General features: G+C 50.0%; 2 protein-coding genes across 13 annotated transcripts; both read right to left on the bottom strand.

Annotated features, from left to right (window-relative positions):
- Nucleotides 1–6,851: 6,851 nt before the first annotated feature.
- Nucleotides 6,852–8,468, bottom strand: LOC100273052 (uncharacterized). Its single transcript, NM_001360161.1, has 5 exons — nt 8,380–8,468; nt 8,052–8,295; nt 7,900–7,959; nt 7,565–7,768; nt 6,852–7,459 (listed from the first exon to the last, which is right to left on the bottom strand). Exons 1-5 carry the CDS (start codon nt 8,412–8,414, stop codon nt 7,079–7,081), a joined length of 924 nt encoding a protein of 307 aa, NP_001347090.1. The 5' UTR covers nt 8,415–8,468; the 3' UTR covers nt 6,852–7,078.
- Nucleotides 8,469–14,113: 5,645 nt separating this feature from the next.
- Nucleotides 14,114–16,073, bottom strand: LOC100192556 (uncharacterized). 12 transcript variants are annotated; one of them, XM_020544855.1, is made up of 6 exons: nt 15,809–16,073; nt 15,647–15,687; nt 15,334–15,580; nt 15,163–15,234; nt 14,869–15,063; nt 14,114–14,760 (listed from the first exon to the last, which is right to left on the bottom strand). In XM_020544855.1, the coding sequence occupies exons 1-6, from the start codon at nt 16,040–16,042 to the stop codon at nt 14,317–14,319; spliced, it is 1,233 nt and encodes a 410-aa protein (XP_020400444.1). In that variant the 5' UTR covers nt 16,043–16,073; the 3' UTR covers nt 14,114–14,316. The 12 variants fall into 12 exon arrangements, with proteins under 12 accessions (XP_020400444.1, XP_020400443.1, XP_020400450.1 ...); XM_020544854.1 differs by having other exon boundaries at nt 15,334–15,588; nt 15,652–15,687; XM_020544861.1 differs by having other exon boundaries at nt 15,647–15,724; nt 15,809–15,941.
- Nucleotides 16,074–26,022: the final 9,949 nt, after the last annotated feature.

Here is a 26,022-nt window from a genome sequence, read left to right as displayed (position 1 = left end):
CTTTTGCAAAATCAACTAAATAAAGTTTGTCGTCTAATACACCCTTAAAAGCTAGTGAACCATCACTTCTTCTAAAGACAGACACATCTACATTTGTAAATAGACAGTTATACCCCATGTTGCATAATTGACTAACAGATATCAAATTATAACCAAGAGACTCAACTAAAAACACATTAGAGATAGAGTGCTCATTAGAAATTGCAATTTTACCTAACCCTTTTACCTTGCCTTGATTCCCATCACCGAATATTATTGAATCTTGGGAATCCTTATTCTTGACGTAGGAGGTGAACATCTTCTTCTCCCCCGTCATATGGTTTTTGCATCCGCTGTCGATAATCCAGCTTGAACCCCCGGATGCATAAACCTGCAAGGCAAATTTAGGCTTGGGTCTTAGGTACCCAACTCATGTTGGGTCCTACAAGGTTAGCACAAATATCCTTAGGGACCCAAATGCAAGTTTTGTCTCCCTTGCATCTTGCCCCTAATTTTCTAGCAACTATCTTCCTATCCTTTCTACAAATAGCAAAGAAAGCATTTAAGGCATGATAAATTTTAGAAGGTCCATTCATAACTTTTCTAGGAACATTAACAACATTTCTCCTAGGCATATTATGAACAACATTTCTCCTATCAACATTTCTATCATGCACATAGGAAGAACTAGAAGCAAACATGGCATGAGAATCAAAATCATCATAAGCATTATAACTCCTATAAGCATTTCTAGTTTGTCTCCTATCATGGTACATAAAAGCATGGTTCTTTTGCACACTACTAGCCATAGGGGCCTTCCCTTTCTCCTTGGTGGAGATGGGAGCCTTATGGCTTGTCAAGTTCTTGACTTCCCTCTTGAAGCCAAGCCCATCCTTAATTGAGGGGTGTCTACCAATTGTGTAGGCATCCCTTGCAAATTTTAGTTTATCCAAATCACTCTTGCTAGTCTTAAGTTGGGCATTAAGACTAGCTACTTCATCATTTAATTTAGAAATGCACTCTAGGTGTTCACTACAAGCATCAACATTAAAGTCTTTACACCTAGTGCAAATCACAACATGTTCTACACAAGATGTTAATTTACTAGATTTTTCTAGCTTAGCATTTAAATCATCATTTATGCTCTTTAAGCTAGAAATTGTCTCATGGCAAGAAGATAATTCACAAGAAAGCATTTCATTTCTCTTAACTTCTAAAGCATGAGATTTTTGTGCTTCTACAAATTTGTCATGCTCTTCATATAAAAGGTCCTCTTGTTTTTCTAGTAATCTATTCTTGTCATTCAAGGCATCAATCAACTCATTAATCTTATCAATTTTAGATCTATCTAATCCCTTGAATAAGCATGAGTAATCTATCTCATCATCATCACTAGACTCATCCTCACTAGAAGAAGCATAAGTAGGGTTTTGAGTACATACCTTCTTCTCCCTTGCCATAAGGCATGTGTGACGCTCGTTGGGGAAGAGGGCCGATTTGTTGAAGGCGGTGGCGGCGAGTCCCTCATTGTCGGAGTCGGAAGAGGAGCAATCCGAATCCCACTCCTTGCCTAGATGCGCCTCGCCTTTTGCCTTCTTATAGTTCTTCTTCTTCTCCCTCTTGTTCCCTTGATCCTGATCACTATCATTGTCGGGACAGTTAGCAATAAAATGACCAAGCTTACCGCATTTGAAGCATGAGCGCTTTCCCTTGGTCTTGGTCTTGCTTGGCTGTCCCTTGCGACCCTTTAGCGCCGTCTTGAATCTTTTGATGATGAGGGCCATCTCTTCATCATTAAGTCCGGCCGCCTCAATTTGTGCCACCTTGCTAGGTAGCGCCTCCTTGCTCCTTGTTGCCTTTAGAGCAATGGGTTGAGGCTCATGGATTGGACCATTCAACGCGTCGTCCACGTATCTTGCCTCCTTGATCATCATCCGCCCGCTTACGAATTTTCCGAGTACCTCCTCGGGCGTCATCTTCGTGTACCTGGGATTCTCACGAATATTGTTCACGAGATGAGGATCAAGAATGGTAAATGACCTTAGCATTAGGCGGACGACGTCGTGATCCGTCCATCGCGTGCTTCCGTAGCTCCTTATTTTGTTGATAAGGGTCTTGAGCCGATTGTATGTTTGGGTTGGCTCCTCGCCCCTTATCATTGCAAACCTTCCAAGCTCGCCCTCCACCAACTCCATTTTAGTGAGCATGGTGATGTCGTTCCCTTCGTGAGAAATCTTGAGGGTGTCCCATATCTGCTTGGCATTGTCCAAGCCGCTCACCTTATTGTACTCGTCCCTGCACAAAGAGGCTAGCAACACAGTAGTAGCTTGTGCATTTTTATGAATTTGTTCGTTAATAAACATGGGACTATCCGTACTATCAAAGTGCATTCCACTCTCTACAATCTCCCATATGCTAGGATGGAGAGAGAACAAGTGACTACGCATTTTGTGACTCCAAAATCCGTAGTCCTCTCCATCAAAATGAGGAGGTTTACCAAGTGGAATAGATAATAAATGAGCATTAGTACTGTGAGGAATACGAGAGTAGTCAAAAGAAAAGTTCGAATTGACCGGTTTCTTTTTCTCGTAGTCGTTGTGGTCGTCGTCCTTTTGGGAGGAAGTAGACTCATCGCTGTCGTAGTAGACGATCTCCTTGATGCGTCTTGTCTTCTTCTTCTTCCCATCTTTGCGTCTGTGGCCCGAGCCCGAGTCGTTGGACTTGTCATCCTTTGGGTCGTTGACGAAGGACTCCTTCTCCTTGTCGTTGATCACTATTCCTTTCCCCTTAGGATCCATCTCTTCGGGCGGTTAGTCCCTTTCTTGAAGAGAACGGCTCCGATACCAATTGAGAGCACTTGAGTTGGCACTCAATCACCAAAATACTTAGAAATGGCCCAAGGGCACATTTCCCTTTCAGATAGGGGCACGGCTCCTTGAGTATCTTGTCGAAGAGGTTGGGACCTCCGGGGGGTTTCCGAGGGTTCTTGTACTCGGCGGCGGCGACAAGGTCCGCGTCGGCGGCGTCACGTTTCGTTTGCGACTTCTTCTTGCCCTTCTTCTTGGCACCGCGCTGAGCCGACGCCTCGAGGGCATCTTCCGATGGGTGGCCCTGGGGCTGCTTGTCCTTCCGGAAGATAGCCTCGACCGCCTCCTGGCCGGAGGCAAACTTGGTGGCGATGTCCATCAGCTCGCTCGCCCTGGTGGGGGTCTTGCGACCCAGTTTGCTAACCAGGTCGCGGCAGGTGGTGTCGGCGAGGAACGCGCCGATGACATCCGAGTCGGTGATGTTGGGCAGCTCGGTGCGCTGCTTCGAAAATCGCCGGATGTAGTCTCGGAGAGACTCTCCCGGCTGCTGTCGGCAGCTTCAGAGGTCCCAGGAATTCCCGGGGCGCACGTACGTGCCCTGGAAATTGCCGGCGAAAGCTTGGACTAGGTCGTCCCAGTCGGAGATCTGCCCCGGAGGCAGGTGCTCCAACCAGGCGCGAGCGGTGTCGGAGAGGAACAGGGGGAGGTTGCGGATGATGAGGTTGTCATCGTCTGTTCCACCCAGTTGGCAGGCCAGACGGTAGTCCGCGAGCCACAGTTCCGGTCTCGTCTCCCCCGAGTACTTTGTGATAGTAGTCGGGGGTCGGAACCGGGTCGGGAACGGCGCCCGTCGTATGGCCCGGCTGAAGGCCTGCGGACCGGGTGGTTCGGGCGAGGGACTCCGATCCTCCCCGCTGTCGTAGCGTCCCCCAAGCCTGGGGTGGTAGCCTCGGCGCACCCTCTCGTCGAGGTGGGCCCGACGATCGCGGTGATGGTGCTCGTTGCCGAGGCGACCCGGGGCCACAGGCGCTGTGTTGCGCGTGCGCCCGGTGCAAACCGAGGCTTCCCGCATGAATCGGGAAGTCGCGGCACGATGTTCTGAGGGGTACCCCTGCCTCCGAGAGGCGGAGCTCTCGGCTCGCCGGACCGCGGCGCCTTCCAGGAGATCCTTGAGCTCTCCCTGGATTCGCCGTCCCTCGGTGGTTGATGGCTCCGGCATCGTGTGGAGGAGCATTGATGCTGCAGCCAGGTTCTGGCCGACCCCACTGGATGCGGGTGGCGGCCTGACCTTGACATCGTCGGCGATGCGGTGCTGGAAGCCCTGGGGTAGATGACGCATTTCTCCGGCCGGAGGTTGGCCCGCCCATGCCTGCCCGGTGTCCCGGCGGATTGGCTCAAGCGCTCCTGCTCCCTCGTCGAGCCTGGCCTGCACCCCGCGGATTTGCTCGAGTTGTGGGTCGTGACCCCCCGCCAGAACGGGGACCACAGCTAGCTCCCGTGGGATGTCAACGCGAGGTACTGGCCTAGGGAGATCACCGTCCCCCGGCATGCCTAGATGGTTGCCTTCGGAGGGACCCCCTAGATCGACGTGGAAACATTCGCGGCTCGGGCCGCAGTCCTCGTCGCCGAGGCTACGGCTACCGTCGAAACAGTCGGAAAGGCAGTAGTCGCATGCGGTCATGAGGTCTCGCATGGCGTCGGGGTTGCCAAGTCTGGAGAAATCCAAATGGAAACTGGGCTCGTCGTCTTCCTCGGACCCAGAGGGCCCGCAGGTCGAGACGTCCGTCAGCCGGTCCCAAGGTGACCGCATTCGAAACCCTAGAGGGTTCGGATTCGCCTCTACAAGAGCGTCCGCCAAAGCGGAGCCGCTAGGCGGGTCGAGGCTAAATCTGAAAGGCGTGGGATGGGAATCGATCGGTACCTCTTGGTCGACGGGCGGTGATGAGGTCACGTCGGGGGCTGACTACACCGTCGTCTCAGGTACGAGGGCGACATCCAGCAAGCCTTTCGCGAGCGCGCTGGCGTCGTCCGTTTGCTCGGGGTTGACGTGTCGCGGGGAGACAGCGCTCCTCTTTGTCGCAGGCGCAAGGCCAATGCCCGATGCACCCCCCGTTGAAGTGCTGGCGTTGTGGTCTCGCTCGACGGTCGACGAAGCGCCGCCTCCTGCTTGGCCTTGGTTGCCCCGCCTCCTCCTCCTCCGTCGACGGGGAAGAGGACGGGGCGAGCTCGAGGGTTGTTCTTCCACCACGCGGGGAAGACGTCGTCGATCCTGCCGCCGGCGGGCGGACTGTCGGCCGCCATTGTCGCTGTCGCCCGGCGGTGGAAAGAGTATCATGTCGTAGCTGCCGTCGAGGGACATGAACTCAAAGCTCCCGAGACGGAGCACCGTCTCGGGCCGGAGAGGTCGCTGGAGACTACCCATCTGGAGCTTGACGGGAAGCTGTTCGTCAACACGCAGCAGGCCCCTACCTGGCGCGCCAACTGTCGGCGTTTCGAGACCGGGGGGTCCCCGAGCCGACGAGTGAAGTGTCGCCGCGTGCCCCAGCCCAGATGGGTCGACGCGAGGCCGAGCGTGAAGGGGGGAAAGCGAGGAGGCAGGAGATGGGTCGTGAGAGAGGTGGAAATCCCGCGGCCTTCGTGTTCGTCTGCGCCCAGGTCGGGTGCGCTTGCAGTAGGGGGTTACAAGCGTCCACACGGGGGGAGGAGCGAGCGGCCTCACGCGAGCGCCCGTCTTGTCCTCGTTCCCGCGCGGCCGACCCTCTCTAAGAGGGCCCTGGTCCTTCCTTTTATAGGCATAAGGAAAGGATCTAGATGTACAATGGGGGGTGTAGCAGAGTGCTACGTGTCTAGCGGAGGAGAGCTAGTGCCCTAAGTACACGCCATCGTGGCGGTCGGAGAGATTTTGGCGCCCGGTTCGTGTGATGTCGTGGCCGTCGAAGGAGCGCCGGAGCCTGGTGGAGGGACAGCTGTCAGGGCCGTCGAGTCCTTGCTGACGTCCTCTTGCTTCCGTAAGGGGGCCAAGAGTCGCCATCGTCAGGGAGCGTGCGGGACGCCATCATCGCCTATCTGGCGGAGCGAGTCAGATGGGACGCCGGTCTTGTTCCCCGTAGCCTGAGTCAGCTTGGAGTAGGGTAATGATGGCGCCTCCTGTTGATGTGGCCGGTCCGCGCCCTGGGTTGGGCGATGTGGATGCTCCTCTGAGGTCGAGGTCGAGTCCGTCTTCCGTGGCCGAGGCTGAGTCCGAGCCCCCGGGTCGGGCGAGGCGGAGTTCGTCGTCTTCTGGGGCTGAGCCCGAGTCCGAGCCCTGGGTCGGGCGGAGCGGAGTTCGCCGTCTTCCGGGGCTTAGCCCGAGTCCGAGCCCTGGGTCGGACGAAGCGGAGTTCGCCGTCTTCCGGGGCTTAGCCCGAGTCCGAGCCCTGGGTCGGGCGGAGCGGAGTTCGCCGTCTTCCGGGGCTTAGCCCGAGTCCGAGCCCTGGGTCGGGCGGAGCTTCCTATGGCGTGCGGCCGGTCCTGACTGCCTGTCAGCCTCACTCTGTCAAGTGGCACCGCAGTCGGAGTGGCGCAGGCGGCGCTGTCTTTCTATCAGACTGGTTAGTGGAGCGGTGAAGTGACGGCGGTCGCTTCGGCTCTGTCAGCTGAGGGGCACGCGTCAGGATAAAGGTGTCAGGCCACCTTTACATTAAATGCTCCTGCGATTTGGTCGGGGTTGCTTCTTGGCGAAGACAGGGCCTCGGGCGAGCCGGAGATCCTTCGGGGTCGGCTGCCCTTGTCCGAGGCTAGGCCTGGGCGAGGCGTGATCGAGTCCTTCGAATGGGCTGATCCCTGACTTGATCGCACCCATCAGGCCTTTGCAGCTTTATGCTGATGGGGGTTACCAGCTGAGAATTAGGAGCCTTGAGAGTACCCCTAATTATGGTCCCCGACAAGCCTCAAAATAACTTATTTTATATCTACTTATGTAGCCACCGTTCCTCGCGTACAGTCAATCAAACAGACGCTAATCCAAAGTTAATGCCCACGGTAATTTAGGATGGAACGGTGCGGGTAACCAATCAGATAAAATATGGTCATATCTAGGGGTATTTTATTACCGAAGCTTAGTACTGACAGAACCCAACTAACTAAGAGGCAGCAGCGATCCTTTCTTTATTCGCCGTCCCAAACCAGCAAACTACGCTGCGCAGCACAGAGAGCAGAGAGGTAGTAGATAGCAGGCGCCAGGCAAGTCGGAGAGGCGGCGCACTAGCGCCGGACCGTGAAGTCCCCACCACCGCCAGCCCAGTACGGCAGCGTCACACGAACGGCGCCTCCTTGCCTAGCGCGAAGAAAGCGCCGGTGGGGCCGCCTTCCGGGAGCAGCGCCACCTTGACGACGTTGGCCGCGCCCTGCGCGGGCGTCAGCAGGCCCGTCTGCCTGGTCATGTCGGTCTTGACGTAGCCCGGGTGCGCGCAGTTGACGCGCAGCTCGGGGTGCCGCCTCGCCAGGACCCTCGAGTAGGAGTTCAGGGCGGCCTTGGCCACCTTGTACGCGGCGAACTCCGTCGGCCAGCCGCGGGACTTCAGCGCGCCGGCCTCGAAGTCCCGGAGGAACGTGCTCAGCAGCTCGTCCAGCCTCTCCTCCGTCAGGCCCTCAATGTCGTCCAGCTCATGCTTCACCTCCTCATTCCTGAGATACTGCATTCTTTGTTTCAGATCCAGCAGCAGCAGCTGCTGGCGTTGGTCGAAGGAAAGGAACGGAATCTGAAACGGTATGATCAGATACCGGAACAGCTTACTTACGCGTAGCAGCCCGAAGTCGGAGGAGACGTTGACGACCCTTCCTCCGCCGGAGGAGGAGGCCTGCAGGAGCAGGGGCAGCAGCGCCTCGGTCACGTTCTTCACCCCGTAGTAGTTCGTCTGGACGCCTGCCTTCGCGGTGTCGTTTGTCTCCCGGCAGCTCTTCCGCATCAGCTCCGCCATCTGAAACGCGTCCATGCCCTTGATCTGTTCCATTATTCCACGCGCACGGCGCACCACCATGTAAACCGTTTCATCAGAGCGTGGCTTAGGATAGGATCTGAAAAAAAAATCTGAGCATGCATGCATAATTTCGATCGGGGGACATGTGACCTCACCTTTTCGCCAACATTTTCAACGGGAAGTGACTGAACCCCACCGATAGCGGCATTGTTTACCTAGTAAGACACAGTGGCTCTCCTTCATCAGCCACAGTCACAGCCACCTACACCACCGAACCTTTCACAGATTCAAAATTAAGGGGACTCACCAGGATGTCTAGCTTCCCAAACCACGCCTTCAGGAAACCGGCCAATCTAGCAATGCTCTGGGCGTCGGTGACCTCCAGCTGATGGAAAACGACGCCGGAGAGGCCCGCGTCCGCGAGCTCCTCTACGGCGGCGGCGCCCCGCTTCTCGTCTCTGGCTGTTAGGACGACGGTGATGCCGTTGCTGGCCAGCTGCCTGCACACCTCCAGCCCGATCCCTTTGTTCCCGCCGGTGACAACGGCGACCCTACCAGAGTAGAGATCACACACGCCGGCCAACCAGTTTCAACTCGTGTACAGATTACACGCCAGAGCGTCGGATGACACGTACCTTGCGCTGTGGGGACTAGGGGTAGCGGCCGCCATGAGCCTAGCTGCCTGTGCACACCGCGCGCTGGAGCAAGGGGATGGGGACGACAGGATCACAAGAATGGGGACGACAGGTCAGGTTATTTATGTTGACCAGCGATGTGTGGTTGGTGGTTGTTAGCAGAGTACTACGTTCCATGGATATTTCACCAGCACATAGTAATGCCTTGTTGGAGAAGCAACTTTAAATTGAGGCCACTTTATACTTAACGCCACCTGTCATAGGACAAAATTTTATTTTCCTTATCTCATCTTCCTCATCTCTGTCGTCCCTATCGCCTCTCCACCGCTGAGGACTCAGAGCATGTAAAACTGGTGTCTTAAACTGTGTCTTCAGGGCATGTAAAATAGGTGTCTTAAGCTATGTCTTCGAATGTATTTAAAGAGGGTAATATAAAAAAACTCAAGACATATATCTTGACAAACACACTTTGTCTTGGTTCTATGCTCGAGATAGGAAGAATAGCTGATTGGTAATTTAATTTATTGATTACTCTGATTAATATAATAGATATAGTAAAACACAGATTTGAGACACTGATTTATACATGGGTCGCGCCTGGTCTAACGGGACACAGTCGCTTGTCCTTGTCCACCGCACCGGGCTCCTCCATCGGCCTCTGCCGGCGTCGGACTTCACTGGCTAGCACCGTGACAGAGCGCGGGTGCCGTCACCGAGAGCGAGGCGGTTCCTCCTCGCCTTCTCGTCCTCCAGCGCACGGGGATGGTGAGACCCACGGGATCGAGAGGAAACTAGACGCAGTTCGATTTTTTTTGGGAGTCTGAGACAGCTCTATCCGCTTCATGTTTATCGAAATCAGATTCAGATTTTAATTTCTTTGGCTTCCATCTCTAGTCAATAATAGATCTGTTCAACCAAATCCGTAAAAAAAGGTGGAGATTTTAAGTTAAGTGGGATGAAGATGTGAATGTGAAGTTGTGTTAGAAGAATCTCGCCACCAAACGTGCCATTGAACTTTTGTGCCCACAACCATGAATGTGCTGCCGGCATCCAATGAACGGTGGAAATAACTGAAGACGCAACGACACGGAGACTGAGCAATTACTACGGTCCAGGCCAAGGACGCACGCAATGACGTAGATCGGTAGATGACGGCAATTTTCTCCAGCGGCGACGACCATACAATCGTACTTTTACTTGAATACAGACACACAGTAGAGTTCACGAATTCTTATCTGACGTGAAGATACATTTTTACCCGAGTATGTTGTGAGTTGTGACAGATACACAATCATATTTTCACTTGCATACAAAAGAGTTCATGAATATGTACTTGACGTGAAGATCCATTCTTGTCCGAGCATGAGCCAAGACTAATTTTACCATTTCATAAAATGAAAACGAGGATTAAATACAACCACCAGGTACCTGTGTACGGCTGGCATCGCCATTGCTCGTGAGCCCATGCATAGCGGCGTCGACCGACGTCGCTGAGACAAGCGCGTGGGTCCCGCATATTCCTCACCGGCGTCGAGATGGGCCTAACCTGCCACTCCAGGCGTTCAACGACACGCGTACAAGGCCTGCATCAGCCGATCGGGAAAAATGGGCCTAACCTTGTGCCAAAAATAATGGTAAAATGACGAAACCTGCTTCTCATAAAAGCATGATTGGTTCACGCGCTCACCATCATCAGGCGCGCGCCATCATAGCCGGTGAGGAACGTCTCTCCCTGGCTTTTCCACGGATGCAGCTAGGGCTGGGCAAAAAACCCGTAACCCGAAACCCGAACCCGAACCCGAAATACCCGAAACCCGAATTTTGTTCAGGAATTTCGGGTAGCAACTTGCAAAACCCGAAATTATTTCGGGTAATTCGGGTATCACAATCGGGTACCCGAAATACCCGAATTACCCGAACTTTCATGTGTCATGTACTCATGTCATGCTTATTTATTAATTTGTACATCTATAATTATGTGTAAGTGTGCATAACTTGTGATTGTAGATTGCTTGTGTTTTATATGTCCATGTATATCATTATTCAAACTATATTTTTATACTAATTTAATAGAGTGTATGTGTTTTTATGAAGCCAACACAATAGTTCAGGTAGTTCGGGAATACCCGAACCCGAACCCGATATTTCGGGTACCCGAATTTTCGGGTATTGAAAAACCCGTTGTAATTTCGGGTATTGATTCTCAAAACCCGAAATTTTAAAAACCCGAATTACCCGACCCGAAAAATTCGGGTAACCCGAACGCCCACCCCTAGATGCAGCGAATGGATGAAAAAATATCCTACATCGCACCCGTACGTGCAGCCCAACCTATACGCGCGCGGGAAGCCAATCATGCGCTCTCGTGTGGTCAACGCACGCAGCGAGCATGACCGTGGCCATATAGGACAACCAATCACGCAGATAGTGACATAATTCCAAATTTCTCGATCGGGAAAGCCGCAACCCCCCAGTAAAATCAGCGCGCTCTCCTAGTTGGACCGGTTAGAATAGAAATATGTGCAAGGCCTATTTTTAAAATGGGCTACCTTGAAAACTAGGGAAATTGTTGCTTTATAAAATAAATATTTTAAACCCTTTATAGTACAAAATTGTATTTTACATGATTAAATACGTCCAAACAGCCAAAGAACTCGTTTGGATATAACGGGTTAGCCTGGGTCCAAACCCATTTGTCGGGGACCATGATTAGGGGTACCCTCAAGACTCCTAATTCTCAGCTGGTAACCCCCATCAGCATAAAGCTGCAAAGGCCTGATGGGTGCGACTAAGTCAGGGATCAGTCCATTCAGTGACTCGATCACGCCTCGCCCGAGCCTAGCCTCGGACAAGGGCAGCCGACCCCGGAGGATTTCCGTCTCGCCCGAGGCCCCCCTCCAACGGCGAACATATTTCCGGCTCGCCCGAGGCCCTGCCTTCGCTAAGAAGCAACCCTGACTAAATTGCCGCACCGACCGACCAAGTCGCAGGAGCATTTAATGTAAAGGTGGCCTGACACCTCTATCCTGACGCGCCCCCCCCGGCAGAGCCGAAGTGACCGCCGTCACTTCGCCGCTCCACTGACCGGCCTGACAGAAGGACAGCGCCGCCTGCGCCACTCCGACTGCGGTGCCATTTGATAGAGTGAGGCTGACAGGCAGTCAGGCCCCGCCGGAGGCACCATAGGAAGCTCCGCTTCGCCCGACCCAGGGCTCGGACTCGGGCTAAGTCCCGGAAGACGGCGAACTCCGCTCCGTCCGACCCAGGGCTCGGACTCGGGCTAAGTCCCGGAAGACGGCGAACTCCGCTCCGCCCGACCCAGGGCTCGGACTCGGGCTAAGTCCCGGAAGACGACGAACTCCGCTCCGCCCGACCCAGGGCTCGGACTCGGGCTAAGTCCCGGAAGACGGCGAACTCCGCTCCGCCCGACCCAGGGCTCGGACTCGGGCTAAGTCCCAGAAGACGACGAACTCCGCTTCGCCCGACCCCAGGGCTCGGACTCCGCCCTGGCCTCAGCCGACGACCTCCGCCTCGCCCGACCCAGGGGCTCGGACTCGGCCTCGGCCACGGAAGACAGACTCGACCTCGGCTTCGGAGGAGCCTCCGCATCGCCCAACCTAGGGCGCAGACCAGCCACGTCAACAAGAGGCGCCATCATCACCCTACCCCGAGCTGACTCAGGCCACAGGGAACCAGACCGGCGTCCCATCTGGCTAGCTCCGCCAGATAGGCAATGATGGTGCCCCGCATGCTCTGTGACGACGGCGGCTCTCAGCCCCTTACGGAAGCAAGAGGACGTCAGCAAGGACCCAACCGCTCCGACAGCTGTCCCTCCGCCAGGCTCCATCGCTCCTCCAACGGCCACGACATCACACCAGCTGGGTGCCAAAATCTCTCCGGCTGCCACGACGGCATGTACTTAGGGCGCTAGCTCTCCCCCGCTAGACACGTAGCACTCTGCTACACCTCCCATTGTACACCTGGATCCTCTCCTTACGCCTATAAAAGGAAGGACCAGGACCCTCTTAGAGAGGGTTGGCCGCGCGGGGACGAGGACGAGACAGGCGCTCGCTTGGGGCCGCTCGCTCCCTCTCCCGCGTGGACGCTTGTAACCCCCTACTGCAAGCGCACCCGACCTAGGCGCGGGACGAACACGAAGGCCGCGGGATTCCCACCTCTCTCACGCCGGTCTCCGGCCGCCTCGCTCTCCCCCCTTCGCGCTCGCCCTCGCGCTCGACCCATCTGGGCTGGGGCACGCGGCGACACTCACTCGTCGGCCCAGGGACCCCCCCCGGTCTCGAAACGCCGACACCATTCATCCGTGGATTGAAGCCCACTCCGGGCTTGTTCGTTTTGGAAGGGATAGAAGGGAAGTGAAGTTGATTAAATCTTGACTAGAAAGAGATTTAAAATCCCCTCGATACTCTCTGATCCCTGTGCAATTAAATAAGGCCTGTAGGGAGAGCTTTCTCTGTTGATCAGAAATGTATTTGGTATTTGGCTACATCATGCCCCTTTGATCCACAAGAGCTTTCAGCATCCCCACCGGTGTGCGGGAAAACTGTTGCCCTCTTGAGTCGGTCGCTCGTTCCGGCAAACAAGTCGCAAATCTCTAATCGGCGATGATTCACATACTACATCATTAGATAGTACTAGTGTACTAATGTGCACTATGCCTGTTCTGACTTTTTTTTTCGTTACAACAATACTATTTGGGATGTCGGAGAGATTAAGCATGTATTGGTCTATTTGCAGATTATTCAACGATGTTATATCTTGAACTATCGTTTCAAATTTGATTGGTCAAATTTTTTGAATATGGCCCTTCTCCCTTGAAAGTAGTAAACAAAAGTTTGCTCTTCTTATTAATTCTTGCACTGTTCGTTTGCTCCATGTATTGGATTTATTCGTGTAATCGATGCTGAATTACTATGCTTGTTGTTTCTTTTAGGCCCATTGCCTGCTATTCTGCAACCAGACTTTAAGGCTTTCAGCATCACTTGCCTGCCGTGTCAATCAAGTTATTGGAAATGTTGTAAGCCACTCGATGTTATACTTTGGTTATCTAGCTGCAGAAAGATTTTTCAGTGTCTCTTTCCTTACTTTAATTTCCTTACTTTAATCGTGACTTTAACCTGTATTGTATGCATCTTGTGCTACCGCCTACCATACGGTCTAGAGTGCATTTTGTGATTTCGTCACCTATGAAGGTTTGGCGAGTTGTTCAGTCTCCGTTAATAACCCACTTGTTTGTTCCTGATTAATTACTACTATTATTAATATGTAAGGAGTTACAGGAAATTCTTACTCATTTTGATGATGTAGTATAGTAATACATTTTAACAACTCATCAACAGGGCATAATTTTTTTTATAAAAAAATGATGTGCAATATCTCTGACGATAACAACATCTACTGTTGAGGAGTAATGGTGTACTAAGTATTCTTGTATTGGTTGTGGTAAGTATCCAAGATAATGGAGATATTTACTGGCATATGCAGCTGTTTTCTTCTGTGCTTTGCTGCTTTCCGAGTACTGTGTGTTACAAAGTCCAGCAAGACGACAAGTTCAGTCCCTGTTCACTGTAAATAGGTACTCAACAGAATTTTGGTGCTTGATGTAATTTCATTATCTATCTGATGATGATAATCTCATGAAGGCTAGTATGCATGTTTTGCAGGACACCGGCGGTGTTACCAGCTTCCTTCGTTCTGTCATTTGGAGTCGTTCATACATGCACAAAGCCCTGCTTAATTTGGTTCCACTCACAATCTTTGATACTTGTACAAAGTCATTCATACTTGAACAAATAGATACTCAAGAGATATTTGACATGCTTATTCATTATTCTGTCCACTTCTTTTTTTTTTTGCTACAAGGTTCCCTTGTTTTCATTTGTGAGTTTGCAGCGATGATGTATTTCATTGTACGTCGATTTAGAAATCGACTAACAGGGAGTTGGCGAACAACGACGAACTTAACGACGACGGTGCTTTCGTCACATAAAGGACGCCTCCTCTCCCAACGCGAAGTACGCGCCGGTCGGGCCGCCCTCCGGCAGCAGCGCCACCTTCACGACGTTGGCCGCGCCTTGCTCGGGCGTGAGAGGCCCGGTGTGGACGGTCATGTCGGTGCTCACGTAGCCGGGGTGCGCGCAGTTGACGCGCAGCCCCGGGTGGCTCCTCGCTAGGATCCTCGTGTACGCGTTCATGGCCACCTTGGCCACCTTGTAGGCCGAGAAGTCCACCGGCCACCCGCGCGCCCCCACCTCGCCGGCGTCGAAGTCTCTCAGGTACGCGGCCAGCACCTCGTCCAGCCTCTCCTCGGTGAGCTTCTCCACGTCGTTTAGCTCCTGCCTTAGCTTCCTCGTTGTTGATCAGCTACACCACACCACCAAATTAATTACATAGCTTTTCTGAACTGAATTAAAATGTCTGTCGTTGTTGCTGAAAGATAGAGTTTATATATATATACTGGTTAGTTGTTACCCTTAGCAGTCCGAAGTCAGAGGAGACGTTAACGATCCTCCCATCGGAGGAAGCTTGAAGCAGAGGCAGCAAGGCTTCGATCACATGCTTTATGCCATAGTAGTTTGTCTTGATGCCTTCTGTCGCAGCGTCGTAGGTCTCCCGGACTCTCTTAAGCATGCACTGAAGCCTTTGGACCATATCCATGCCACTCAGCTGTTGGACACACAATGCAACAACAAAACAAACCTTTTCTCATCAGTTTGTGCTGGAGAGGATCCTTTGATTTCCAGTAGCTGAAGATGGAAAGCTCACCTCTTCCTCGCTCGTTGAACTGTCAGCAGGATCTTGGACGTACTCAACAGCACCAACTGCGGCATTATTTACCTATATACAAAACAATAGCTCATCTATCATCGCTGTCGTCTTCCATATCGATTCGCCTTTTGATCGAATCTATAGAAAGGCAGCCTACTAGCTACGTACCAGGATATCTAGCTTTCCAAAACGAGCCTTGAGGAACTCAGCCAGCCGACTGACGCTCGCAGCGTCGGTGATGTCCAGCTGATGGAAGATGACATCGGAGAGCCCAGATTCTCTGAGCTCTTGTGCAGCGGCTGCACCCCTCGTCTCGTCCCTGGCTGTTAAGACGACGACGGTGGCGCCGGCGCCGGCCAGCTGCCGGCACACCTCTAGCCCGATCCCTTTGTTGCCGCCGGTGACAACGGCAATCCTGTCAAGCTAAGGCCAGGGTCAATCACCAGGAGTTGTATCGATCTGTGTTACATTTTTTACGTACAGTACCAGTAGGTAGAAACTACGACTTCCTGTAAGGAAAACCTGGTAGGTTCCAGTTCCAGCCAGGTCAGTTGAAGGACTGCACGCACACTTGTGTTCTCGTAAAGACTGCACGGACGACTGCAAGAACGAAGCAAAGCATGAGGGTATGGCACGTACGGACCTGGTTTCCGGGGCACTGGTGGGAATGGCGGCGGCCTCCATGAACGTGAATGAACCACGGCCTCCAGCGAGAGCAGAGCACTCTGGTAATGGTGGTCTGGATGATGACGCTACCCTTCAGGGTTCGGTTACAGGAAAAGAATGGCAACCGTGACCGGATGTCCGGATATTTTTTTTTTCGTCCTCGTGCAGTCGTGTCGTGCTGCAATGCTGCATCTCGTTGGTGGCCACACATTGCATCCTCTTATGGATCTCATCATTTATTGCACGATCATGGCCAAAACTGTTCAATCAATGACAACGGCCAGACGACCAACCAAATCCGCACAGTGGTTGTGGTCCGGAGCTGCTGATATGGTGTACCACAACAGCTGTCGACTACGTTGCGTAGTTGCCTGCCTGATATTTAGGATTAATTTGGAAACTCCATTTTTACAAGGGAATCATATTTTCTTGAGAAAGAAATAATTAATTTTTCTTAGTAAAATGAAAATCTATAGAGGAAAGCATTCCCCTGGTCGTCGGAAACTCACCATAATTTTGTGCGAACAAAGTTGATACGTGCCTTTGTTGTTCGGGATGGATAAGTGGTTATCAACAAATAGGGTCTTGGTTTGAGTTTGGAGGCCGAGCCAGGATTACGGTATAGCAGGGTCGAGCAAGTCATCAAATACTATAAGTGAAAAATATTGTAGGATATATACATAAGCGTATACTAATTTACGTATAACATAGATAAAAATTGATAAAAAAACACTTGCACCATATAATCGTATATTAATTAACTCAAACATAGATCAAAATAATTTGCCTCTACGATGATCGGTCAAATTAAAAGCTTTGATTATATCATGAGAGTTGATCATAGCTATCAATTCTATATAGATGCGCATAAAATCATCTCCCATTTTATTTCGTAGATGTTTTTGATAAGTTTTGTAGCTAAAAGGCTCTCTCAGTGATTGCAGTTGAGACTGAAAGGGTGAACATTAATCTTAATAATCAGTAAACCATTTGATACATGGAACTTTTACATAATTTCAAAAGGCTTCTTATCAAAATAGCAAGTGATCATAATGTATTTGGCTCTAAATGGTTGTATACTCAAGGTGAAGCATCAAATTCGTCACGCACACAATAACTATACAGTGACAACTTTAGGCTGAAATTCATCGGTTTTATTATTAACAATGAATTTGATGCTTCAAAAATACGAGAAATTTTTACTTAAATTGAGAAAAATATTTTAACCAAAGAAAATTCAATATTACATATTGTGTGTACAGGAGGGTTAGGGGGCCAAGGCCCCTGCCCGCCCCCTGGCTCCGCCCCTGGTTGAGTTGTGTGAACTACTGAAACATGAGTGTGTACAAACATGTCTCTTGGTTTGTGGTGTGCAGATGTGGATTCTCGAGATGGTGGTTAATGGAGAAGATCAAGGTCATTCATGTTTGTGCTTATGAATCGAGAGCGGTGAAGGATTGTGAAAGGGAAATAGGGTTAACATTTTCCCAATATTAATTTTGGTGGTTGAATGCCCAACACAAAATATTGGACTAACTAGTTTGCTCTAGATTAAATGTTCTACAGGTGCATAAAGGTTCAACACAAACCAATAAAAGATTGAAGTTAGGGTTCAAATACAAAGGAGCAATGAAACCGAGTGTGCTCTGGTTTGGCGCACCGGACTGTCCGGTGTGCCACTGGACAGTGTCTGGTGCCCCAGGACCGTACAGAGTCCAACTAGCCACTCTCGGGTTTCTTCAGACGCCCTCCGCTATAATTCACCGGACTGTCCGGTGTGCCACCGGACTGTCCGGTGCACCAGCGGAGTAACGGCTATCCAGCGCAACGGTCGACTACAACGGCTCACTGCAACGCTACAGTGCGCAACAGTGCACGGCAGAGTCAGAGCGCAGAGCCAGAGCGCACCGGACAATGAACAGTAGTTGTCCGTTGCCACTAGAAGACAAAGCCTCCAACGGTCAAAAGCTTCAGAACCCTAATGGTTGGGTGACGTGGCTGGCGCACCGGACTGTCCGGTGTGCCCATCGACAGCAGCCACCCCCAATGGCTTGTTGGTGGTTGAGGGTTATAAATACCCCCCAACCACCACCACTCCAAGCACCCAAGCATACTGAATAGTGCATTCAATACAAGGGCAATACACTTCACTCCAAAGACATAATCAAAGTGATCGATCCGCTCAAAGTCCCCAATTCAACTCTAGCACATTACGACTTGTGAGAGGATCCCTTGTGTTTCTAGTTGTTCTTGTGGCTTGGCTTTCTTTTCTTTTCATTTGTCACTCTCAAGTGCTTTGTAAGCAAGGCAAGAGACACCAATTGTGTGGTGGTCCTTGCGAGGTCTAAGTGACCCGTGAGAAGTAAGAAGAAAGCTCACTCGGTCTAGGTGACCGTTTGAGAGAGGGAAAGGGTTGAAAGAGACCCAGTCTTTGTGACAACCTCAACGGGGACTAGGTTCTTTAGAATCAAACCTCGGTAAAACAAATCATTGTGTTCATCTGCTTTATTTCTTGGTTGATTTTTTTCCTCCTCTCTCCCGGACTTGATATTTGTTCTAACGCTAACCTCGGCTTGTAGTGTGTGTTTAAAGTTGTAAATTTTAGATTCCGCCTATTCACCCCCCCTCTAGGCGACTTTTAATTGGTATCAAAGCCCTGTGCTTCATTAGAGTCTAACAACTTGAAGTGATGTCGGGAGGATCCGCCAAGAGGGAGATGGAAACCGGCGACAAAGCCACAAGCCATGGGAAGGCTCCATTAAGGGAGTCCGGCACCAAAGTGAAGGAGGGATCCCCTCCTCGCATCAAGTCGCATTGGAGTGGCGACAAGAAGAAAAAGATGAAGAAAGTGGTCTACTACGAAACCGACTCGGCGTCGCCCTCCACATCTAGCTCCGACGCCGCGTTCGTCACTTCTAAGCGCCATGAGCGCAAGAAGTATAGTAAGATGCCACTTTGTTATCCCCGTATTTCTAAGCGCGCTCCTTTACTCTCCGTTTCATTAGGCAAACCACCATATTTTGATGGTGAGGATTATTGTATGTGGAGTGATAAAACGAGGCATCACCTAACCTCACTCCACGCAAGCATTTGGAACATTGTTGAATTTGGAGCGCAGGTACCTACGGTGGGGGACGAGGGCTACGACTTGGACGAGGTCGCCCAAATACGACACATTAACTCCCAAGCAACTACTATACTCCTCGCCTCCTTATGTCGAGAGGAGTATAATAAGGTGCAAGGGTTAAAGAGTGCCAAAGAGATTTGGGACGTCCTAAAGACCGCACATGAAGGAGATGAGGTGACCAAGATTACTAAGCGGGAGACGATCGAGGGGGAGCTCGGTCGATTCATCCTCAACCAAGGGGAGGAGCCACAAGCAATGTACAACCGGCTCAAGACCTTGGTCAATCAAGTGCGCAACCTCAGGAGCACCAAATGGGATGACCATGAGATGGTCAAGGTTATTCTAAGATCCCTTGTCTTTCACAATCCTACTCAAGTGCAATTAATTCGTGGAGATCCTAGATACAAATTAATGTCACCCGAGGAAGTGATAGGAAAGTTTGTGAGCTTTGAACTAATGATCAAAGACTCCAAACACATCGTCAACTTGGAGCAAGGTGGCACCTCTACACCTGAGGTGCAACCCGTCGCATTCAAAGCGACAGAAGAGAAGAAAGAGGAGCCTACATCAAGTACATTCCCCATCGATGCCTCCAAGCTCGACAATGAGGAAATGACGCTCATCATCAAGAGCTTCCGCCAAATCCTCAAGCAAAGGAGGGGGAAGGATTAAAAACCCCGCTCTAAGAGGGTGTATTACAAATGTGGTAAGCCCAGTCATTTTATTGCTAAATATCCAATGTCTAGTGATAGTGACAAGGGCGATGACAAGAGGGGGAAGAAGGAAAAGAAGAGGTACTACAAGAAGAAGGGCGACAATGCCCATGTGTCTCGGGAATGGGACTCCGATAAGAGCTCCACCTACTCCTCCTCCGACGAAGATGTCGCCAACATCGCCGTCAACAAGGGCCTCCTCTTCCCCAACATCGGCCACAAGTGCTTCATGGCAAAGGACGGCAAAAAGAAGAAGGTACAAACTAGAATCACCCCCAAGTATACTACATCTAGTGATGAGGGTAGTTCTAGTGAAGATGAAGATGATTTGCTTACTCTTTTTACCAACCTTAACATACAACAAAAAGAAAAATTAAATGAATTGATAGGTGCCATTCATGAGAAGGATGAACTCTTGGACAGCCAAGAGGAATTCCTTATTAAAGAAAACAAAACGCATGTTAAAGTAAAAATGCTTATGCTCAGGAAGTAGAAAAATGTGAAAACTTGAATAAGGAGCTTAGCATTTGCCATGATTCGATTACCATTCTTAGAAATGAAAATACTAGTTTAAATGCTAAGATTGATAAATTAAATGAATCAATTTCTAGCCTTAGGACCGAAAATGCTAGTTTAATTTCCAAGGCTAAAGAATTAAATGTTTGTAATGATTCTATTTCCTGTCTTAGAGATGATAATGCAATTTTAAATGCTAAGATAGAGGAACTAAAATCTTGCAAACCCTCTACATCTACTGTCGAACATGTTTCTATTTGTACTAGATGTAGAGATGTTAATGTTGATGCTATAAATGATCGCCTTGCTTTAATTAAACAAAAATGATCATATAGTTCAATTAACTGCTAAAATTAATGAGCATGAAATTGAAAATGAAAAGTTTAAATTTGCTAGAAGCATGCTCTATAGTGGGAGACGTCCTGGCATTAAGGATGGCATTGGTTTCCAACAGGGAAGCAATGTCAAGCTTAATGCCCCTAAGAAATTATCTAACTTTGTTAAGGGAAAGCTCCCATGGTTCAGGATAATGAGGGCTATATTTTATATCCTGTTAATTATTCTGAGCACAAAATTAGGAGAATTCATGCTAGGAAACCTCATACTGTTTCACATCATGCTTTTTATATATAAGAATGAGGCTTCTAGCTCTAGGCAATCAAATCATGTTAAATTGCCTAAAAAGAAAACTCTTACTGCATCAAATGATCATAATATTTCATTCAAAACTTTTGATGCTTCTTATGTGCTCACTAACAAATCATGCAAAATAGTTGCCAAATATGTTGGGGGCAAACACAAGGGCTCCAAGACTTATGTTTGGGTACCCAAGGTGCTTATTTCTAACGTGAAAGGACCCAAGACTGTTTGGGTACCTAAGAACAAGGCCTAAATTATTTTGCAGGTTTATGCATCTGGGGGCTCAAGTTGGATAATTGATAGCGAATGCACGAGCCACATGGCAGGGGAGAAAAGAATGTTCTCCTCCTACGAGAAAAACGAAGATCCCCAAAGAGCTATCACATTCGGGGATGGAAATCAAGGTTTGGTCAAAGGACTTGGTAAAATTGCTATATCACCTGACTATTATATTTCCAATGTTTTTCTTGTAGATTCTTTATATTACAACTTGCTTTCAGTTTCTCAATTATGCAAAATGGGCTACAACTGTCTATTTACAGATGTAGGTGTTACTGTCTTTAGAAGGAGTGATGATTCAGTAGCATTTAAGGGAGTGTTAGAGGGTCAGCTATATTTAGTTGATTTTAATGAGAACACAGCTGAACTATACACTTGTTTAATTGCTAAGACTAATATGGGTTGGCTCTGGCATCGCCGACTAGCCCATGTTGGAATGAAGAATCTCCACAAACTTCTAAAGGGAGAACACATTTTGGGACTAACAAATGTTCATTTTGAGAAAGACAGGGTTTGTAGCGCATGTCAAGAAGGAAAGCAAGTTGGTGCCCATTATCCACACAAGAACATAATGACAATGGACATGCCACTGGAACTACTCCACATGGATCTATTCGGCCCGATAGCTTAGATAAGCATCGGCGGGAGTAAGTACTGTCTAGTAATTGTGGTTGACTATTCTCGCTTCACTTGGGTATTCTTTTTGCAGGAAAAATCTCAAACCCAAGAGACCTTAAAAGGATTCTTAAGACGAGCTCAAAACGAGTTTGGATTAAGGATAAAAAAGATAAGAAGCGATAATGGGACGAAGTTCAAGAACTCATAAATAGAAGGATTTCTTGAGGATGAGGACATCAAGCATGAGTTCTCTTCTCCCTACACACCTCAACAAAATGGTGTAGTGGAGAGAAAGAATAGAACTCTCCTGGATATGGCAAGGACCATGCTTGATGAGTACAAGACCCTGGACCGGTTTTGGGCTGAGGCAATTAACATCGCTTGCTACTCCATCAACTGGCTCTATCTTCACCGAATCCTCAAGAAGACTGAAAGGATCACGATGCCCAAGAGGGGGGGGTGAATTGGGCTTTTCAATAAATCAACAATAATTTAAAACCTAAGCAAGAGCCCAACTTCACCCCAACAACTAGCACTAAGAGAATAATACTAGAAATACAACAATGCTAAGACAATACTTCAAATACTTGCTAAACAAATACACAATGTAAAATGCTTGAATTAAGTGCGGAATGTAAAGCAAGGTTTAGAAGACTCCTCCAATTTTTCCCGAGGTATCAAAGAGTCGGCACTCTCCACTAGTCCTCGTTGGAGCACCCACGCAAGGGTATCGCTCCCCCTTGGTCCTCGCAAGAACCAAGTGCTCACTACAAGATGATCCTTTGCCACTCCGGCGTGGTGGATCCCTCACGACCGCTTAGAAACTTGAGTCGGGTCACCAACAAGATCTCCACGGTGATCACCGAGCTCCCAACGCCACCAAGCCGTCTAGGTGATGCCGATCACCAAGAGTAACACGCCGTAGACTTTCGCTTGACCAAGAGAAGCCTAATGCAAGTGGTGTGTGCTCTAGGTGGCTCTCGCTAGCGCTAATGAGGTCCAAATGCGGGATTAAGATTCTCTAATCACCTCACTAGGCTTTTGGTGCTTGCAATGCTCTACCAATGTGCAAGAATTAATGTGGGCAGCAAGACATTGAATATAGTGGGTGGAGGGGGTATAAATAGCCCTCACCCACCAACTAGTCGTTACCAGCACTGTTCTGCGCATAGGCGCACTGGACAGTCCGGTGCGCCACCGGTGCGCCAACGGTCGACTCCAACAGCTAGTTCTGACAGCTAGCCGTTGGGCAGATGGCACATCGGACAGTGAACAGTCACTGTCCGGTGCACCATATTAATTCATCTTGTGAACATTGCGCTCTCGGGTTTCTGCGCGCTGGGAAACCCTTCCCTGGGCCATTTGGCCCCACCTAGCAGAGGGCGCACCGGACAGTCCGGTGCCCCAAAGTCAGAAACCCTATTTTCTATTTTCTTCTGTTTTTCAAATCAGTTTTCGTTCTAACTTGTGAGTATGTTCTAGAGTGACACCTAGCACTATATGTGAGTGTGAATATGCACCAACACTACACTAGAACTCTCTTGGTCAAACTACTCATCGACAACCCCTCTTTATAGTACGGCTAAAGTAAAATAAAAGACCTAACTAAATCACGAGTGTCCGCAACTCCTTGACACTCAGACTTACCATTTGTCTCTGCAAAACATATGTTAGTCACATATAACATTACGTTGTCATTAATCACTAAAACCAACCAGTGGCCTAGATGCTTCCAATCTCCCCCTTTTTGGTGATTGATGACAACCCTACAAGATTTGTGAGAGTAGTTTGTTTTTGAAATTTGTATCAATAGAGAAGATGGTTAGTTGTACTCAATAGTCTTTGACAGCAAAAGTGTGTAACATGATAATAGGAATGACCACATACACATTATAAGTTTCTTGTTCATATAAAAGTAAAATCAAATCGATGAACAAGAACTGGAAAACTGGTGATAACATATAAGGTGAAAACATAATACACACATAGTCAACATAAGCATCGAGAGTATATAATAGAGTTTGTGAGCCAAAAGCATCATACAAAAGTGGTGCTAGTACAGAGAGTAACAAGCACATATATTACATCAAAATGACTCTCTACTAACTCCCTAACTCCCCCTAGCTCTCACAACTCATATCTCTCCCCTTTTGGCGTCAAACACCAAAAGGGAACCCGAACCTACACATCAGAAGAGGGAGGAGGTGGTGGGGGCGCATCCGGTCGCGGTCGTGGCAGAAGAGCGAACGCCAGCTGCGGGTCAGAGTCAGTCTCAGATCCAGGATCTGCCGTAGAAGCTGGAGCTAGTACTGACTCAGACAGAGGCTGCGCTGCAAGAGCTGAAGAAGTCACAGACACCGCCACAGCAGCAGTGGTAACAGCAGGAGCTGGTGGCACTAGCGGCTGAGTGCTGACGGAGCTGATGACTGGTGACGTGAAAACAAGGGTGACCGGACAGAGCGAAGAGGAAGAAGGACCAGCTATAGGAAGAGGGGGTCCTAGCTGAATGGCTGGCACAACAAGAGCCTGAAGAGGTGGAGGCGGTGCCGACTGCACTGGGGTAATCGGAACACCGGTATGCTGAAGCATGAGAGTCATGAATGCCCTGTTCTCAGCCCGACCTTAGAGAAGTTGCTGCTGCAGAGTATCCTGCCTGTCCTGAATCGTCTGAAACATCGATAGCATCCGCTCGGACATCTGCTGCTGGACTGCTGCCAAGTGAGCCTGCTGCTGAGTAAGAGTCTAGAGGATCGCAGCAAGAGCAAGGTCAATGGCAGGAGGGGTAGCAGGGGCAGCACCATTGGAACTCCCAGCCTCATGATCATGAGTGCGTGGAGGCATAGGAGGCAGAGGTGGAGGTGGAATCCCAAAGTCGTCATCATCATCATCATCAGGGACTGCTGCGCCCTGAGTCTCAAACTGGTGAAAAGCGGTATCCTCGGCCTGAGTATCAATCACTGGAGCAGGTGCCGGCACCGGATCCTTGGGAGCTGGACGATAGGACCCAAAGAGGAGGCGAGAGGCCTCAAGAGTGCCCTGGAACTGTGGAGGCCGAATCAGCTGAGCGAAGATATGGCAAAGATAGTGAGCATACGGTAGCTATCGACAAGCACGTAGACCATCCAGTATGGTGTACTCGATCTCATAAATGATAAAATCCACAACATCAAACTCGGAGTGAGAGACCAGGGCACCAAGTAGCCAAATCTGGATATGATTTGCAGCCTCCCTGTAACCCATCCGTGGCAGAAGCGTCTGTCTCATGAGCTGATATAGAAACTTGGCCGCTGTGGTGAAGTCTGTCGGAGAACGTCGTGACCCATCTGAGAAGGGCGGTCGGAACAGAGCTGCGACGTGAGCTATACCAGGAGCAACTCCGCCGTGAGGGCGATGAGGAGGATCAGAGGTGCCATAGCACAAGATGTGAAGATGAGTCGATGACTCGTTGAATCCAAACAACTAGCGAATCTGGCTGGCATGAATGGTAACATCCTCTCGCTCAAAGCGGAATCTCATCCAGTGGTGATCAAGGTCGATCCATACAGTAGCATAGAAAACTTGGACCCTTTCCTCAACATATCGGCCGCTGGTAGTCGAAAGGGAGAGAAGGCTAGGCAGATATGAGAGGTGTACCTCAGAGTCAGCACTGGCGGCAAGCAGAAACGCAGGAAGGTCCAAAAGCCGGTGTACTCGCAGAGCAATCTGTGCAGACATCTGTGCTCTGAAGAAAGACTCTTGAATCCTGGTGCTGAAGAGATCGACTGCAGCAGGGTCTCTCTGAGCCGGTAGCCAGGTCTCTACGGGTACGTGTCTGAACCGACGTACCCGTGCTGCTGTAGCACGCTGAAGATCAAATAGCTTGGGATCTGCAGCAAGTGGTCGCACCTCAGTCTCATCGCGCTCCCGGAAGCGGGCAGGTGGGATAGGAGGAGCATAAAGAGGAGCAGTAGGAACAATGGAAGCTAGAGTACTGGAGGTGGTGGGTATGGCTGAGGTGGTGGATGGCGCAGGAGTGACGGGATCAGGTGAAGTGGGAGGTGGAGTGGTAGCAGTGGTGGGAGTGGTAGGAGCGGAGGAGCGAGGCCGAGAGGCGAGGCGACGAACGCAGTAAGCAATCTGATCGGAAGGAATCTGTAACTGAGCTCCTCTCTCAGCCTGCTCAGCGGCTGCTGCTATTGCTAGAGCTGCTCGGGCTGCTCTGTCCAAACACCGCTTCTTGCAGCCTTCCTGCAGCTCCAAGTAAACTGTCTTCCCCTTGACCTGCTTGAAGGGGCGAGGAGGATCCTCGTCATCTCCTCC

Source organism: Zea mays, chromosome 10 (genome assembly GCF_902167145.1).
Source record: "Zea mays cultivar B73 chromosome 10, Zm-B73-REFERENCE-NAM-5.0, whole genome shotgun sequence".
Lineage (NCBI taxonomy): Eukaryota > Viridiplantae > Streptophyta > Magnoliopsida > Poales > Poaceae > Zea > Zea mays.
The sequence above is the reverse complement of the archived record's forward strand: the minus strand, read 5'-3'. Positions and strand labels throughout refer to the sequence as shown.

Excerpts from the sequence above, each read along its gene's own strand:
- LOC100273052 (NM_001360161.1), bottom strand. The coding sequence starts at position 8,414 with ATGGCGGCCGCTACCCCTAGTCCCCACAGCGCAAG. Across the intron at positions 7,960-8,051 it reads TTGGGAAGCTAGACATCCTG|GTAAACAATGCCGCTATCGG; the intron begins GTGAGTCCCCTT and ends GTGTCTTACTAG. Across the intron at positions 7,769-7,899 it reads TTGAAAATGTTGGCGAAAAG|ATCAAGGGCATGGACGCGTT; the intron begins GTGAGGTCACAT and ends ATAATGGAACAG.
- LOC100192556 (XM_020544854.1), bottom strand. The coding sequence starts at position 16,042 with ATGTGTGGCCACCAACGAGATGCAGCATTGCAGCACGACACGACTGCA. Across the intron at positions 15,688-15,808 it reads ACCAGTGCCCCGGAAACCAG|GTTTTCCTTACAGGAAGTCG; the intron begins GTCCGTACGTGC and ends GGAACCTACCAG. Across the intron at positions 14,761-14,868 it reads CTGACTTCGGACTGCTAAGG|CTGATCAACAACGAGGAAGC; the intron begins GTAACAACTAAC and ends GGTGTGGTGTAG.